Genomic DNA, 19,053 nt, shown 5'->3' on the forward strand with positions numbered 1-19,053 from the left:
AATTCAATTTTTTTTAAAACCAAAGGACAAAGAACACAATTATGTATTCTTCAACCCTTTCCTGCATCTTGAAACCTTATCTTTGTCCAAAGGACATTACATATATACATGGGAGAAATGCTTACCTTGTCCCCCAGGACTGAGATGACAGATTTTACTAACAAAGCCTACCCCCAAAGCAGAAGCTCTTCGTTAGGTGCCATTTTATTTCAAATCTAATGTAAGAACAACTTCAAATGATTTACTTTAGTGGAAAAGACATCAGTAAACTTTAATCATTATTTGTAATCAAATAAAGATTTTCTGAAATAACTCATTCATGAAAATATTAAGTAGTCCATGCCAATGAAGACAAAGATTTTTTCCTGTTTTATTCTCCATTATATCACCCATGCACCTAGAAAAATGCCTGCCACATGGTAAGTCTGCGATAAATATTAACTGAATGAATAATAATCTTTCCTCAGAAAGATAGACTTAAGTAAACCTACTCGGATATGAAATTTTACTCCTAACTATCTAAAAGAACAAATTATTCTCACCCAAAATATAATTCTAAAAAACACTTATATTAGTATTATACTGAACACAAAAATTATAAACAACTTGATGAATTTGGTTTCATAAAAATATTTTTTAGGGTCTTCCCTGGTGGCGCAGTGGTTGAGAGTCCGCCTGCTGATGCAGGGGACGCGGGTTCGTGCCCCGTCCCGGAGGATCCCGCGTGCCGCAGAGCGGCTGGGCCCGTGGCCGCTGGGCCTGAGCGTCCGGAGCCTGTGCTCCGCAGCGGAAGAGGCCGCAGCAGTGAGAGGCCGCGTACCACAAAATATATATATATATATATATTTTTTTTAATAAATTAAAAAGCAAATTAATAAACCCAAAATATTTACGACAAAGGTTTAGTGTCCTTAATATATAAGCTCTTATAAGTAAAATTTTAAAATAGTAATACCATATTTGTAAAAATAATAATTTACCAAAGAAAAAACACAAATAATCTGATATTTATCTTACAAGTGATATTTATCTTACAAGTGACCAAAGACTTTCAAATATAGTGAAATATTTTTCAATTACCTAATAGGATAATTATTAAAAGTTATATAATATTCATTTTTGCTCAAGGTGTAGATTAAAAAGGCCCCTGTTGTTGTATTAGTTTAATATACCAACAGCATATATTTCCAAAGGATAATTAGACAGTATTTGTCTAAAGGCTTACAAATGTGCATTTTTGCCCGAGCTATCCAAGTCTAGGAATTTAACTAGGAAAATAATTGGAGAAACAAAACACTGGGGAAAAAGCCCTGTAAGTGTCTATAGCTATTTTAAACATAACCCCCAAATTCTTTGACCCTCCATCCATCATTAAAGTCTCTTTCCCCTTCTTGAATCTGTGTAGGCTCTGACTGCTTCAACCCATAGAATACAGCAGAAATGACCCAAGGCTGGGTCATAAAAGGCAATTCAGCTTCTGCCTTGTTCACTGAAATACATGTTTGGTATCTCAGTATGCAATATGAGGAATCCAATTACTCTGTGCTGTGAGGAAGCCAAGCTTCACGGAGAGGTACTGCAGTCAGCAGTCCTAGTCATCAAGTCCACCCACCCTAAGTACCAGATATGAAAGTGAAGCCTCCCCAAAACCACTTGCACTCTCAATTCCTCACAACCAAGACCCCAGACCTTGTGAAGCAGAGGTAAGCCATTCCCGCAGTGCCCTGACAAAATTCCCCATAGAATCCATGAGCATAAGAAAGAATCAATGAGCATAAGAGAAACATTGTTTTAATCTGCTAAATTTGGAGGTAATAAGATATTCAGCAGAGATAACCATAACACCCTATAGGAGGTAGCTAAATAAAGTAGGGTATAGCCTCACAAGCTCTCAAAAATATTGTGTAGGTTTGTATTTATTGACATGAAAATTGTGTACTATATATATATATATATATATATTTTTTTTTTTTTTTTTTTTGTGGTACGCGGGCCTCTCACTGTTTTGGCCTCTCCCGTTGCGGAGCACAGGCTCTGGACGCGCACGCTCAGCGACCATGGCTCACGGGCCCAGCCACTCTGCGGCATGTGGGATCTTCCCGGACCGGGGCACGAACCCGTGTCCCCTGCATTGGCAGGCGGATTCTCAACCACTGCGCCACCAGGGAAGCCCCTGTACAATATATTTTTAAAGCACAGTATTGTACCTTTTGGTAAAAATTATGTGTATTCTTTAATATATTGTTCCCTCCGTTAGAATACAAGCTTGATAAAACAGTGTATATTCCTGTATTCCCATTTTCTAGAACAATATCGGGTATGTATTATAGCCTCAAACAACACTGGTATACAATGAAATTTTAAATGTTGTTTTCCCCAGGTAATAGGATTATGTGGATAATTTCTTATCTTTATACCTTCCTGAATCATCCATGTTTTTTTTTAATGATCATCTGAGAAGACAATCATTTATTAATTTATACTCAGAACATAAATCATTTCCATTAAGAGGACTGCCACATTGGGACAGTTTGTTAAAAACACAAAATGCAACTAAGGAGCTAGTTTCTTTTAAATATAGTTTAAAAGTGTTACATATGGTCTTTTGAAATATAATTCCAAGCAACTTTTCTCAGGAAATTATTATAAATTAAGCAGCTAGTAAAGCAATCTCTCTCATTCAGTCTCAGCTATGGGGTAACCAACAGCATACCTGTTTGTTTTGCAGAGCTCGCTGGAAAAGTCGGAGAAATGCAGCCAAACTAAAACGGTACATGTTATTAATTTTTGACAAGTCAGAGATAATGAAGTACATCTTGCTGGCACTCTCAGCCAGAGGAAGATAGGCATCCCGCTCCTGTGGAACAAGGGGTGGGGGTGGGGGGCGGGAAGGGTGACACCTTAGTTCTAATGTTTTACTGCCACCTACAGACTGCTATGCACATATCTAGCCGCAGCCTTACTTTCAACATACATACAACAAATAAAGATTAATCACAGAATTTTATAAAGAAACTGCATAATCCAGCTTTTCTATTTTTAAGTTTTTATACTTCTTTTAATCCTAAGATATTACACTTTTGTTTTGTATTTTTATGTAACTGCAAGCAATGTATTCTAAATACTTCCCCTCTCCTCTGATTACAGAACTAGAAGTAGTACATGGGTTGGTTTCAATGAAGACCAAGAATACTTGTATTAGGGGAAAGAGGTAAGCACCTGTATTAGGGTTAAATGGAATGGTAAACAGTTGTGATCAGAGGTCATGTAGGTCATGTAAGACAGCATGGCACTACAGGCTACCCCTGCAGTGGAGAAAAGTTAGAACAATGAATCTAGTGTGTGGGACTGGTACCAACAAGAACACTGATGGAAGCAGAGGTAAAGTAGAAGACTGTAACGAGTGTCCACATTAAGATAATAAAGCACCTAGCATTGTTCAACATAAGCATAGAACCAATAATCACAGGGGCTTTCATTCTGACTGAAGGTAAATGATGATAAAGATGAAAGGATCATAGGATTAAATGGCCTTGAGGTTATGAACTGAACTCTGAGAAGGCTCTCCATGTCATTCTGATCAAAGCACCAGGATTATAAATATGATACTGGTAAAATTATGTGTGTGACTCAGAGATGCCTGTTCGGAAAGAGAAGGCACAGAAAGTTCAAAATCCTTTTGGTATACAGTGATAGCTATGACATCTGCCAATTTTACCTATGGTAGAGAAGGTGGGATGACTGGATTGGAAACAGGCTATAGGTTTTCTCTTTTTCTGATTTCAACAGAGCTCTTTCTCAAGTGAAGAAACTAATACTATGTAAGTGTAGAATTTGAGCAACAGCTGAAAAACACCTAAAATAACATTTGGAAAAGTCATTGAGGGAAATGGGAAATATTAAAGGATGTCAGTAAGGGTCCAGGTCAGGTTGGAGACTGGGAATTCACAATAACATTAATCTGCTTCATTGTTTGATTTTCTTCAGCAAATCTTTGTCACCGAATGTAGGAGGAAAAAAAAAAAAAGATACATTGTACTGATATAAGGTTGAAATTTTGCTCTAGGAAATGTCAAAAGAATAAAGCAAGAAGGATTTTAACCATTTTTAAGAAAAGAGTTCAGATCAACACATTCATGGGGTCCAGGATGAGTAGGGAAGAAAAATGTTTTTGATGGAAAGAATAGCTTTTAACTCTTTTATTGACATACTTAACTTGCCTTAACTTAAGAAAAGTTCCAGGAATGGCAAAGATGCTCTCTAATAGTCATTTTAAACACGTTCATTTTCAATTTCAGTACAAGTTTATAGCTCTAGAACTTTGGATAACATGCCAGAAATCAGTAGTACTCAGCAGGGCTCAATGACCAGCACTCCTTACACTTGATACCCTCAACATCTATCGCCATCTCTATAATAAGAATTAGACCCAAGGACCTGGTGTTTTTGAATAGCTTTCTTTTTTTGCAGTCATCATTCCCCTGAAGTCCTGGTACTAAAATTTTTATCATATTAACATGAAAGTTTAAGAAAACAATATAAGATCACAAAGAAGGAAATATTTACTTGATCAAGAGAAATTTGGAGTTTGTAAGATTCTTTAAGTGACTCCTGAATAAGTGCACTGCTTGCTTTTGTCTGATTCAAAGATTCAATCAAATCCTTATTTTCCAAAATATTGCCTTGAGATGTGGCAAGTGTCTGCAGAAAAATTAATAAAATAATATGAACATTATTATATATATTAAAATAATCAATTAAAAGAAGCCCATGTTAACTATCATTAATTTGATGATGTTTTGGGGAACTTATGTTCTCTTAAAAGAATTTCATTATTTTACAGCCTTCTGTATCAAAAGACACTGTAAATCATTATATGATACTATATCATCAAAACATTGTATATGTATTAATTTTATCAACCTAATAAAAATAAAGACTAAAGTTACAGATCAAATCATAATTTCATGCTACCTTTGAATGTTTTTCTGAGCATAAAATCAAATATTAATGAAATAATACAGTATAAAGACGATATTAGTTAAAAATTGCTTGTCTTAAACATTACTCCTAGAAGTCTTATATTCCAAGACATCTACCTTTTTCTATTTGAATTTTGACTTTAAGCTACATATTGATGTGTCTTTGATACAACCAAAAACATGCTAAAGGTACTATAATTTTTTAAAAAACAATATTTGATTATAATCAAAATAATATAATATGAAAAATATCCTGAATAGCTCAATTTTACCTCTAAAAGAGATTCTTCAAGCTTAGCTAACTGTATTTTCTTATCTTCTTCCTGTTGTAATAGTTTTGTTTTCTGGTCCTCTAAATCAGGTTTCTCATGCTGAATAGTTAATGCCAAAAGCTTAAAAAAAAATCCAAGGTTATTCTAGCAATAAAGTTCAAACAAAACAAACCAAAATGAAAACTTCCCACAAACAGGCCTTATGTTTGATCAAATATTACAAGTATAATGATACTACTATGTACTTCATTTCATTCTTTCTAGTTAAACATATGAGACACGTTCACAATTATTTCTGACAAAAGAGGCAAACTGAATAGTTAACTAATTGATAAAATGTTAAATATTATAGGACACTATAAGAAATTGCATTACTTAACATATCAACATGTAATATTCAGTTCTTAAATTAGATTAAATGTATAAAAACTATGGAAGCAAACATTTTTAATGGTAAGTAGTCACAAAAAGAAATAGTTGCCTTACTTAAAATACTATATTAAAATCACAATGAGATACCACATCACATCCACTAAGATGGCTATAATTAAAAAGACAAATGATAATAAATGTTGGCCAGAATGTGGAGAAAGGGGAACCCTCATACATTATTGGTAGGAAAGTAAAATTGTGCAGCTACTTTGGAAAACTTTGTCTATTCCTCAAAATGGTAAACATAGAGTTACCATAAAACTCAGAAATTCTACTAAAAAAGCATTGAATTGTAAACTTTCAAGGGGTGAATTGTATGATATATGAACTGAATCTTAATAAAGCTGTTGAAAACTGCTATGTCAAATTCTTCAGTTTGAAACTTTAAAATAGGAAATGACATTTGCATGTCATAAAATATATTAATTCGAAATCTATTGTATAAGCATGTTCATTCAATTATTGTTAAAGTAATACCTAAATAGCCCTTTTCAGCAATTACTGTGGAGATCTTTCATATAGAAGAAGCAATTTGTCAATTCTGCCAAGCTCTGAGTAATCTGTACGTTGTTTTATTTATGAGAAGTATCATCAAGCCAATCAAAAGACATTGTTCATAAAAATATGCAGTGAGTCATCTAGTATGGTAAGAAAAATATTTTAATAGCAGAGTTTTAAAAATTACAATAAAGTAAAAACCATGGTAAATATACATGCTATCATATAAATCAAAAGAGAAAAATATACTATTGTTAGATGGTAGAAAACAGGATGATACTAAAAAAGTCAACAGGATATCTTTAAAGAGGAAAAATGAGTAAGGGAGTGTATAAGTAAAAATCTGTATATGAAAATCATTTTGTAATTCATGTAATAACTATAAACTGTAATAAGCCATATACAGATAAAGTAAATTCAAACATGCAAATGCTCTAAGTAAAAAAAAAAAAAATGTTGGATTTAGAATCAAAGACCCTCACCTAGCTGAATAAGTCAATAACTGCAATTTTAACATTTAAACCTCAGTTTTCACAGTTAAAAAAAATAAAGTTGCTAATCTTAACATGCATGATCCTCCATTTCTCAAATTCTAACAAATATGACAGACGTAGACTGTAAAATTAAAGTTATACTGGAAGAAGCAGCAATTTGACATTAGCAACAAATATACAATTCTAACACTAATGGAAAATGAAATAAACCCAAATGTGTTACTGATTTGCAAGTATATTTTCAAAATCATGAGTTTAAATGCTAATCAGTTTAACAAAACAGCTTCCCACTCAAAATATTTCATTAGTATACAAAGATACTAAATATTTCTAAGGCAAATGATTGTCCATATATACCTGTCCTCGTAATCCACTTCTTGTTGTAGTAAAGTTAACCTCAGTAACGATGGAAGCTGCATCCGGTGGAATAAAGGGATTTGGGTTTCTTGTTGACAAAAAAAGGCGAAATTCTTCATTGTAGTCGATAATTTTGTCACCTATTTGTACCACATAACGTGGTCCTGTTTTTTCAAAATGACATAATTAGTTGGCCGGAATATTCTGTATTTTGCTACATGACATTAAAAAATATAATTTTCTAGTACTTCTAAATAGTTTTTACTACAGGCTTTTCAATACAGTCCAAAATACAGCAACAGCAAGGCCACCCAAAAGACTATTAACGAGAATGCTCTACTGATCAATCAGCACTTATGCAAACAAGGATAAATAATATTCATTAAGACAATCCTAGGATACTGAAGCATCAAAGGAATATCTACTTATATTCAATATAGTTTTAACATTAACTATATGTTTGATATTACCAATTTTTCTGAAATGTTTGATTATAGATGACAAAAATAGAAACTCTTATTAATTATTCTCTACTTCAAAATTCATCAAAGTGTTTATTGTACTAGTATTTAAGATGTAACACTTGAAAACAGAATGACCTGGTAAAAACCTGGAATTAACAACGTATGAGTAATTGCAAAGAATCCATTATTAACGTCAAAAAAGATTTATTCAGACTGCCGTACACAGGTACTTTGCAATAAATTAAACTGAGAAAAAGTAAACTTCTGCGTCACAAAGGAGTTTTTTTATATTCTAATATAAAACACAATTATATTAATTATACAACATATACAGAAAAATCAATCAACAATTACATGCATTACTTATGATTTTAACTGATAAAAACTAATTTTTTAGGTAAAAAATATATATTATCAAAGATTATTTTCTAATGTTAAGAAAAACAATGTAATGAATTTTTGAGAATCCTAGAATAGATTTTAAAATTTACTTAACTTTTTAAAGTTAATGTGAAAAGAATTCAATATGTACTTTATGAAAGAGGATATGTAAATGGTTAAAAAACAATATCAAAATAATGCTGAACTTTAACCATTATTAGTAAAAAACAAATTTAAAGGTTCAATGTAATAACTCTACATCAACTAGAATGATTCAAGAAAATGCAAGCAGGATAAATGCAAAGAAAACTACTTCTAAGGACATCATAGTAAAACCACTGAAAATCTATGACAAATGCAGCACAACAATAATGCAAAGGCAGGTATTGAGTATATGGAGTTAAAGACCAATACTGGAAAAGTTTCAAAGTATTTATATTAAAAAAATAAGTCACAGATGCATACTGTTATACACAGGGTAGCCATTAAAAACTACCAGGTTAATTAGAAAACTACATTAGTTATTGCATGAATTGGTTAACTGTACTACATTACAAATATTAAGACTGCCATGGTGAATAAAAATGCAAAACCAAATGATACACTGTTTATGAGAAACACACTTTATAAAGAAAACCAACAGAAAATTGAAAGTAAAAGAATGGAAAAATATACCATGCGAACACCAATCCCCAAAATTAGTGTAATCATTCTAATGCCAAATTCTAAAACTTGAGATACTTCTAGAGACAAAAGACAGTTGATAATGATAAAGAAAATAACCAAACAGGAAGACAGCACATTCCAAATATGTATGCATCCAAACACACAGCTTCAAAATATTTAAAGTAAAAATTGACGGAACTAAAAGAAAAAATTCAAAATCATAGAGACTTCTTCTCAATACATGATAGAAGAAATAGAAATAAAAAGTAAAGGTATAGAAAATCTGAACGTTACTATTAACAAACTTGAATTAATTGACTTTAGAGAAAATTAAAATAACCAAGAGCAAAATTTACATAATTTTCAAGTGTACACGGAATATTTGTGAAAATTAGCCAATGCCAGATCATAAAAAAAGCTTCAACAGGATTAAAAAACTGAATACAGAATAAGTTTTCTGACCACAACAGAGATAAGCTAGAAACCAATCCCAAAAGGGTAACTAGAAAATATCTAACTCCCTGGAAATTAAACAACAAAAGCAATGAGTAACTTATGAATTAAAAAAATACAAACCAAAACTTGTGGTATGAAACTGAAGAAGGGCTTAGCAGAAAGTTTATAGACAAAAAAAATGCATATATTAGGAAAAAGAAAATAATGAATTATCAATACTTTGAATTTCTATTTCAAGAATCTAGAAAAAAGACAACAAAATAAAATCTAAGGAAAATATTAAGAATAAAATAAATAAAAAGCAAAAATTAAAAATACAATAGAGAAAATCAACAAAGTTAAAAACTGGTATTTTGAAAAAAATCAGTAAAATTGATAAACTGACCTACCAAAGAAAAAGAGAAAAAAATTATCAATATCGAAAAAAAGACACATTATTGAAAAACTCTCAGAAATTTTAAAGTTATAAGAATATTATATGAAAACACACCAATATATTTGACAAATTAAATGCAATAGACAAACACCTAAAATAATTAATCTAACTTGATATATACACAGAATATAGATTACAAACAAAACTAAATTAACTCAGGGAGAAGAAATCAAGATGGCAAAGCAGGAGGATACAGAACACATCAAAAATATGTCTACACGTGAAACAGTTCTCACTGAAAGCTAACTGTAGGCTAGCAGAACTAGAAGACTGTAAGAAAGATGCATATAGAATTGGGTATAAATGGATGAGAAGCTATCAGGTCTGGACCTGTGCCCCTAGGAGGGGACTCAGAAGAAGAACAATCACACAGACAGAGATCCTCTCTAGGGAGTAGGTGGTTTGAGTCACAAATTGGGCACCCTTGTCAGACACTGAGAATGTGAGTCTCCTTGCTGTTTGGAGGGCTGGGGGAACTAACAGGAGGGCTGTGAGAAGCCTGGACTCCATTCATGAGGAGCACATCCTCGCTTGCTTACTTCCAAAAAAGGGCGGAGAGGGTGGACTGAAACTGCATGGGTGGCTGACTGGTTTCCTGTGACTGCTCCAGCACACATCCCACTCTAAGTCTAGCAACTGCTCCAGCCTCACTGGGGTGAGGGCTGCTACAGCTGAGCAGAAAGCTCAGCTGTGAGAAACAAAAGCAACACAGACCTAAAGCGTGTCTGAGCAGGGTGGGAGCAGCCATTACTGATGCTTACACAGGCAGCACATTAGAGCAGCCATGATTTCTGTCTGTGGTCAGACAGCCACAATTCGCACCCAGACCAATGCCAAGTGCCCATGCCAATCCCTCTTGCCCGGGCACTGCTCCCCTCCTGGGCAAGAATGCTGGTGCTGGGATTGAGGAGAAAACAGATTTCAAGGGAATGGAGCCAGCTCAGACCCAACCCTCAAAACTTCTGCTCCACACTATTTACAACAGCCAGGACGTGGAAGCAACCTAAGTGTCCATCAACAGATGAATGGATAAAGATGTGGCACATATAGACAATGGAATATTACTCAGCCATAAAAAGAAATGAAATTGAGTTATTTGTAGTGAGTGGCTGGACCTAGAGTCTGTCATACAGAGTGAAGTAAGTCAGGGAAAAATAAATACCATATGCTAACACATATATATGGACTCTAAAAAAAACCAATGGTTCTGAAGAACCTAGGGGCAGGACGGGAATAAAGACACAGACACAGAGAATGGACTTGAGGACACTGGGAGAGGGAAGGGTAAGCTGGGACGAAGTGAGAGAGTGGCATGGACATATATACACTACCAAATGTAAAACAGATAGCTAGTGGGAGGCAGCTGCATAGCACAGGGAGATCAGCTCAGTGCTTTGTGACCACCTAGAGGGGTGGGATAGGGAGGGTGGGAGGGAGATGCAAGAGGAAGGGGATATGGGGATATATGTATACGTACAGCTGATTCACTCTGTTACACAGCAGAAACTAACACAACAATGTAAATCAATTATCCTCCAATAAAGATGTAAAAAAAAGAATCCAACAAAAGAGAGAGAAAAAAAAACCAAAACTTCTGCTCCAGCAACTTGGGAACAGACCCCACCCCCTACAGAGCAGTGATGGCCACTGAGCACAGAAAAAGCCCCAGCTACACCTGGCTCTGATCTAACAACTCCATCTCCAGCCTCCTACCAAGGTGATAGATGCCGGCAAACCTGAGGAAAGACATGTTCTGTGTTCACATCAGATTCAGCTCTCCCACAAAAGCCACTGGGCACAAGCAGACTCTACCACACAAAGGCACCCATTAAAGACTGCAATAGGCAACAGTTTCACCTAATTTCATAAAGACAGAGAAAGTTAAGCAAAATGAGCAGAGGAATTTGTCTCAATTGAAAGAGCAAGAGAAAATTCCTGAAAAAAACAACTAATGAGACAGAAATTAAAAATTTACCAGATTAGGAGTTCAATGCATTAGTAATAAAATATGCTAATCGAAGCAGGGAAAAGAATAGCTGAACACAGTGAGAATTTTAATAATGAACTAGAAAATATAAAAAAGAATTAGTTAGAATTGAAAAATACTGTAACTGAAATGGAAAACACAATAGAAGGATTAACAGCTGACTAGGTGATACCCAAGTACAGAAAAGTGATCTGGAAGATAGAATAATGGAAATAACCAAATCAGGAAAGGAAGGGAAGAAGGGAGAAAAGGAAGGAAGGAAAGAAGGGAGGAAGGAAGGAAGAAAGGGAGGGAGAGAGGATGAAAGAAAGAAGAACAGTTTAAGGGATCTCTGGGACAACATCAGTTGTACCAACACTGCATTATATGGGTCCCAGAGGAGAAGAGAGAAAGAACGGGGTAGAAAATGTATTTGATGAAATTATAGCTGAAAACTTCATAAACCTGAAGAAGGAACAGATATCCAGGTACAAGAAGCACAGAGGGTCCCAAACAAGATGAACTAAAAAGACACACACCAAGACATATCATAATTAAATCAGCAAAAGTTAAAGAGAAAATTCTAAAGGCAGCAAGAGAAAAATGAAGACTCTCATACAAGGGAACCTAAAGAAGGTTACCAACTCATATTTTTGCAGAAACTTTGCAGGCTAGAAGGGAGTGGCATGATATACTCAAAGTGCTGAAAAGGAAAAACCTGCTAACCTACAATAGATATACAAAAATTAGAGAGAAAGAAACACAAGCATACCATGAAAGGAAATCATCAAACCACAAAGGAAGAATCTAAACGAAGAAAAAAACGAACAATAAAGAACTCAAAACTACCAGAAAACAGGTAACAAAATGGCAATAAGGACATACCTATCAATAATTACTTTAAATGTCAATGTAATAAATATTCCAATCAAAAGACATAGGGTGGGGTTTCCCTGGTGGCGCAGTGGTTGAGAGTTCACCTGCTGATGCAGGGGACGCGGGTTCGTGCCCCGGTCCGGGAAGATCCCACATGCCGCGGAGCGGCTGGGCCCGTGAGCCATGGCCGCTGAGCCTGCACGTCCGGAGCCTGTGCTCCGCAACGGGAGAAGCCACAACAGTGAGAGGCCCGCGTACCACAAAAAAAAAAAAAAAAAAAAAAGACATAGGGTGGAATATTGGATTAAAAAAGACCCATCTATGTGCTGCTTATATACAATGGAATATTACTCAGCCAGAAAAGGAATGAAACTGAGTTATTTGTAGTGAGGTGGATGGACCTAGAGTCTGTCATACAGAGTGAAGTAAGTCAGAAAGAGAAAAACAAATACCTTATGCTAACACATATATATGGAATCTAAAAAAAAAAAAAAATGGTCAGAAGAACCTAGGGGCAAAACAGGAATAAAGACGCAGACCTACTAGAGAATGGACTTGAGGATACGGGGAGGGGGAAGGGTAAGCTGGGACAAAGAGAGAGAGCGGCATGGACATATATACACTACCAAACGTAAGATAGCTAGCTAGTGGGAAGCAGCCCCATAGCACAGGGAGATCAGCTCAGTGCTTTGTGACCACCAAGAGGGGTGGGATAGGGAGGGTGGGAGGGAGGGAGATGCAAGAGGGAAGAGATATGGGGACATATGTATATGTATAACTGATTCACTCTGTTATAAAGCAGAAACTAACACACCATGGCAAAGCAATTATACTCCAATAAAGATGTTAAAAAAAAACCCAGAAAATTAATTAATTAATTAATTAATTAAAAAGACCCATCTATGTGCTGCTTACAAGAGACTGACTTCAGAGCTAAAGACACACTAACTGAAAGTGAAGGGATGGAAAAGAGATTTCACGGAAATGGAAATAACAAGAAAGTAGAGGTAACAATACTCATATCAGACAAAGTAGACTTTAAAACAAAGTCTATGACAAAGAAGAGCATCATGTAATAATAAAAGGATCAACACAAGTACAGGATGTTACACTTGTTAACGTGTATGCACCTAATACAGGAACACCTAAATATATAAAGCAAATACTAAGAGACATAAAGGGAGAAATTGACAATAACAGAATAGGAGGAGCCTTTAACATACCACTTACATTAGTGGACAGATCATCCAGAGAGAAAATCAATAAGGAAACAGGGTCTTAAATGACACCACAGGCCAGTTGGACTTAATAGATATCTACAGGACATTCTACCCCAAAAGAGCAGAATACACATTCTTTTTAACTGCACATGAAATGTTCTCCAGGATTGACAATGTGCTAAGACACAAAACAACTCTCAACAAATTTAAGAAGACAGAAATTATATCAGGCATTTTTTCTGACCACAACAGTATGAAACTAGAAATCAGTTACAGGAAGAAAACTGGGAAAAGCACAAATATGTGAGGAATAAACAACATGCTACTGAAAAACCAATGGGCCAGTGAAGAAATTAAAGAGGAAAACAGGAAATACATTGAGACAAAAGATAACGGAAACACAACTTTCCAAAATCTATGGGATGCAGCAAAAGCAGTTCTAAGAGAGAAGTTTACAGCAATGCAAGTCCACCTCAAGAAATAAGAAAAATCTCAAATAAACAACCTAACCTATCATCTAAAGGAATTAGGAAATGAAGAACAAATGAAGTCCAAAGTCAGCAGAAGGAAAGAAATAATAAATATTAGAAAGGAAATAAAATTAAAGAAATAAAATTAGAGACAAAAAAACAATAGAAAAGGTCAATGAAAGCAAGAGCTTGTTTTTTGAAAAGACAAACAAAATAAATAAACCTTTAGCCAGGCTCATCAAAAGAGAGAAAATGCAAATAAACAAAAGAAGAAATGCAAGAGGAGAAATTACAGCCATTATCACAGAAATATAAAAAATAATAAAAGAATACTATGAACAGTTATATGCCAACAAAATAGACAACCCAGAAGAAATGGACACATTTCTAGAAACATATAACCTGACAAGGAAGAAAGGGACCATCTGAACATACCAATTACTAACAGTGAAATTGAATTTGTAACAAAAAACCTCCCAGCAAATCCAGGACCCGCCGGCTTCACAAGGGAATTCTACCAAACCCATAAAGAAGAGTTAATGCCTATCCTTCTCAAAGTATTCCAAAAAAGTGAAAAGGATGGAACACTCCCAAATTCATTCTATGAGGCCACCATTACCTGGATAACAAAACCAGACAAAGACACTACAACAAAAGAAAATTAAGGGCTAATATCTCTGATGAATATAGATGAAAAAATCCTCAACAAAATATTACCAAACCAAACTCAATAAAAAATAAAAAGGATCATACACCATCATCAAGTGGGATTTATTCCAGGGATGCAAGGGTCAATACTCGCAAATCAATCAATGATACATCACATTAACAAAAGAAAGAATAAAAATAACATGATCATCTCAATAAACACAAAAAAAGCACTTGACAAAATTCAACATCCATTCGTGATAAAAACTCTCATCAAAGTGGGTTTACAGGGAGCATATCTAAACATAATAAAGGCCGTTTATGACAAACCCATGGCTAACATCATACTCAATGGTGAAAAGGTGAAAAGAAAGCCTTTCCTCTCAAATCAGCAATAAGAGAAGGATGCCCATCTCACCAATTCTATTCAACATAGTATTGGAAGTCCCAGATACAGTATTCAGACAAGAAAAAGAAATAAAGAGTATCCAAATTGGAAGGGAAAAGTAAAACTGCTACTATCTGCAGATGACATAAAACTATATAAACAAAACCCTAAAGTCTCCACCAAAAAACTGTTAGAACTAATAAATGAATTCAGTAAAGTTGAAGGACACAAGATTAACATACAGAAATCTGTTGCTTTTCTATACACTAACAATGAACTATGAGAAAGAGAAAGCAAGAAAACAATCCTGTTTAAAATCACATTAAAAAGAATAAAACACTGAGGAATAAACTTAACAAAGGACGTGAAAATCCTACTCTGAAAACTATAAAACATTTAAGAAGGAAACTGCAGCTGATACAAAGAAATGGAATGATATTCCAATGTCTTCAATTGGAAGAATTCATATTGTTAAAATATCCATAGCACCCAAAGCAATCTAAAGATTCAATGCAATCTCTATCAAAATACCCATGGCAGGGCTTCCTTGGTGGCGCAGTGGTTGAGAATCTGCCTGCCAATGCAGGGGACACGGGTTCAAGCCCTGGTCTGGGAAGATCCCACATGCCGCGGAGCAACTAGGCCCGTGAGCCACAGCTACTGAGCCTGCGCTCCACAACAAGAGAGGCCGCGATACTGAGAGGCCCGCACACCGTGATGAAGAGTGGCCCCCGCTTGCCGCAACTAGAGAAAGCCCTCGCACAGAAACAAAGACCCAACACAGCCAAAGATAAATAAATTAAATAAATTTTAAAAAAATATCCATGACATTTTTCACACAACTAGAACAAATAATCCTAAAATTTATATGGAACAACAAAAGATCCCAAATTTCTAAAGTAATCTTGAGAAAAAAGAACAAAGCTGGAGGTATTATGCTCTCAGTCTTCAGAATATACTAGAAAGTAATCAAAATAGCATGATACTGGCAGAAAATCAGCCACACAGTTCAATGGAACAAAATAGCCTAGAAAGAAACCCATGCACTTATGGTCAATTAATCTACAACAAATGTGTCAAGAATATACAATGGAGGAAAGACAGTCTCTTCAATAAGCGATGCTGGAAAAACTGGACAGCTACATGTAAAAGAATAAAATTAGGACATTTTATCACACCATATATAAAATAAATTCAAAACAGATTAAATGTAAGATCTAAAAAAATAAAACTCCTAAAAGAGAAGGCAGAATACTCTTTTAGATAAGTCATAACAGTATTTTTTGGATCTGCCTCCACAGGCAAAAGGAAAAAAAGCAAAAATAAACAAATGAGACCTAATCAAACCTAAAAGCTTTTACACAGCAAAGGAAACCATTGACAACACAAAAAGACAACTACTGAACAGGAGAAAATATTTGCAAATGATATGATCAATAAGGGATTAATATCCAAAATATATAAACAGCTCATATAACTCAACATCAAAAAGCAAACAACCCGATTAAAAATTGGGCAGGAGACCTGAACAGACATTTTCCAAAGAAGAGATGCAGATGGCCAACAGGCACATGAAAAAATGCTAAACACTGTTATCGTCAGAGAAATACAATCAAAACCACAATGAGCTATCACCTCACGTCTGGCAGCATGGATATCATTTAAAAGACCACAAATAACAAATGGTGGCAAGGATGTAGAGAAAAGGGAACCCTAGTACACTGTTGGTGGGAATGTAAATTGGTACAGTCACTGTGGAAAACAGTATGGAGGCTACTCCAAAAACTAAATATAGAACTACCATATGATCCAGCAATTTCACTGCTGGGTAAACTTCCAAGGTAAACAAAAACACTAATTTGAAAAGTATATGTACTCCAATGTTCAAAGCAGCATTATTTACAATAGCCAAGATACAGAAGCAACCTAAGTGTCCATTAATAGATGAATGGATAAAACAGATGTGGTATATATGTATATACCATATATATATATTAATATATATTGAAAACATATACATATACACACAATGAAATATTACTCAGTCATAAAAAGAAAGAAATTCTGCAATTTTCAGTAACATGGATGAACCTAGAGGGTATTATGCTTAGTGAAATAAGTCAGACAGAGAAAGACAAATACTCTATATTGCCACTTATATGTGGAATCCAAAAAATAAAAGAAGTCAAAGTATATAACAAAACAAACAGACTAACAGAAATCAAACTAGTGCTTACCAGTGGGGAGAGAGAAGGGGAGAAGGGGAAGACAGGGGTATGGTATTAAGAGATACAAACTACTATGTATAAAATAAATAAGCAACAAGGATGTACTGTACAACAGGGGTCCCCAACCCCTGGGCCGCGGACTGGTACCACCTGAACCATCCCCTACACCCTATCCGTGGAAAAACTGTCTTCCATGAAACCAGTCCCTGGTGCCAAAAAGGTTGGGGACAGCTGCTGTACAGCACAGGGAAATACAGCCACTGTTTTTTAATAAATTTAAGCGAAGTATAATCCATAAAAACATTTAATCACTATGTGTACACCTGAAACTAATATAGTTTTGTAAATCAACTATACTTCAATTAAAAATTATTCAGTTAACTAATTAGTTAAAACATAAACTCAGTTTAAAGGGTCTCAGCTCGGGTATACCGGCAACTTACAATGAAAGATAGATCACCATGGGAAACTGCACCTTGTCTCAGTAAAAAGGTATTCAGAGATGCTTTTTATAGAAGATGGACTTAACACTGGGTGATTTCAGAATGGTTCAAAGAAAGTGCGGTTTTGCTGGGGAATGGATGCTATCAGAAAGACCAGACAATTCTGATTTGTATCAATAATTTTGTTGATATCTAGGAGGTGTCAGAAATGGTGTCAGACTAAGCTATATGGGTAAAAAAGCAGAAGTCACTCATAAGTGCAGGGAGAAGAGGATGTTTAGTTATCTTTGTGGCATGGAAGTGTCCTCGTTTTTGTGCGCTGACATGCTTATGGTCACAGAGTGACCTGCCTGTTGATGGTGTTCTGTGAAATGGTTTATGTTCAACAGGAGAGCACCATGGTCAAGCTGTAGAGCCTGGCCAGCTTCCAGCCCATAGTAGTCAGGTGCTGCTTTTTTCTTCCTCATCTATGCAATGTACAAATACAAGTAAAACTTATCTGTTATAAGGCAGGAATGTGGTTATCCTTGTGGGGGACAGTGGTAAACAAAGGAGTTTGGAATGCTGAAAAAGTTCTGTATCTTGATCTGGGTGCTTACAGAAGTGTATTCCATTTGTAAAAATCATTAAGCTATACAATTGTAAGTGTATCTCAATAAAAAGTGAAAATTAAGAAGTAACTGATTTTCTCTTGTAAGACTAGTCATGAAGAGGGGAGGGAAAGAACACTCTTGCCATCCTATACTATTTGATTGTGTAACCCATCAATGCATTATTCTGATATAACATTTTAAAAAATATTTCAAAATAAATGTTTTATTGTATAAAAAGACCCTTGGACATAAGTCCCTTACACTACTCTTAGAAAATATTACATGTAGAACTATAAAAGTCCAACACAGTCTTAACTGTATAAAGTCTTAATTTACATTGGAGTTAACCTACAATGGAGTTAATTTTGACTACATTTTTCTCCTGGGCACAAAATCTGTACTGTACTTTAGAGAACTGTGGAAACAGAATGATTAGGCACAAGTACAAGATTTGGTCTCACATTCTCTTTCCAGGGGAAGCCTCAACTTACATGGCTATTATTTTGGTTTCTGAGCCTGGATCAGGATTGAGTATATTTTGTTTCGATTTTTTTGGTTAACATATCTAATAGATTTGGAGCACCTGTATGTACAGATACATTAATTGGCTTTGTTTATTGTGATGCCTTGATGACTTCTTTAACAATTAGCCAAAGATACAGGCAAGATCTGCCTATAAAGTGTACCCAAATCCGGCCAATACTTATAGTTGAAAGAAATGCATCATGTTAGGAAGTGAAAAAGAAAGTTATTCTTTTTACACCAGGCAAGAGTGCTACACAA

At 35.0% G+C, this 19,053-nt stretch overlaps 1 protein-coding gene across 1 annotated transcript in view; it reads right to left on the reverse strand.

Moving 5' to 3' along the window:
• Positions 1–19,053, reverse strand: part of LOC309964926 (cytoplasmic dynein 2 heavy chain 1-like) — a gene marked incomplete at both ends in the record, with an annotated part of 239,188 nt that overhangs the window by 169,511 nt on the left and 50,624 nt on the right. The window contains 4 exons of the mRNA XM_082844100.1: positions 2,714–2,857; positions 4,567–4,701; positions 5,255–5,374; positions 7,036–7,199. Coding sequence (XP_082700226.1) covers positions 2,714–2,857; positions 4,567–4,701; positions 5,255–5,374; positions 7,036–7,199 — 563 coding nt within the window. The remainder of the gene's footprint in view (positions 1–2,713; positions 2,858–4,566; positions 4,702–5,254; positions 5,375–7,035; positions 7,200–19,053) is intronic.

Source organism: Leucopleurus acutus (assembly GCF_964270905.1).
Source record: "Leucopleurus acutus genome assembly, chromosome: 8".
Taxonomy (NCBI): Eukaryota; Metazoa; Chordata; class Mammalia; order Artiodactyla; family Delphinidae; genus Leucopleurus; species Leucopleurus acutus.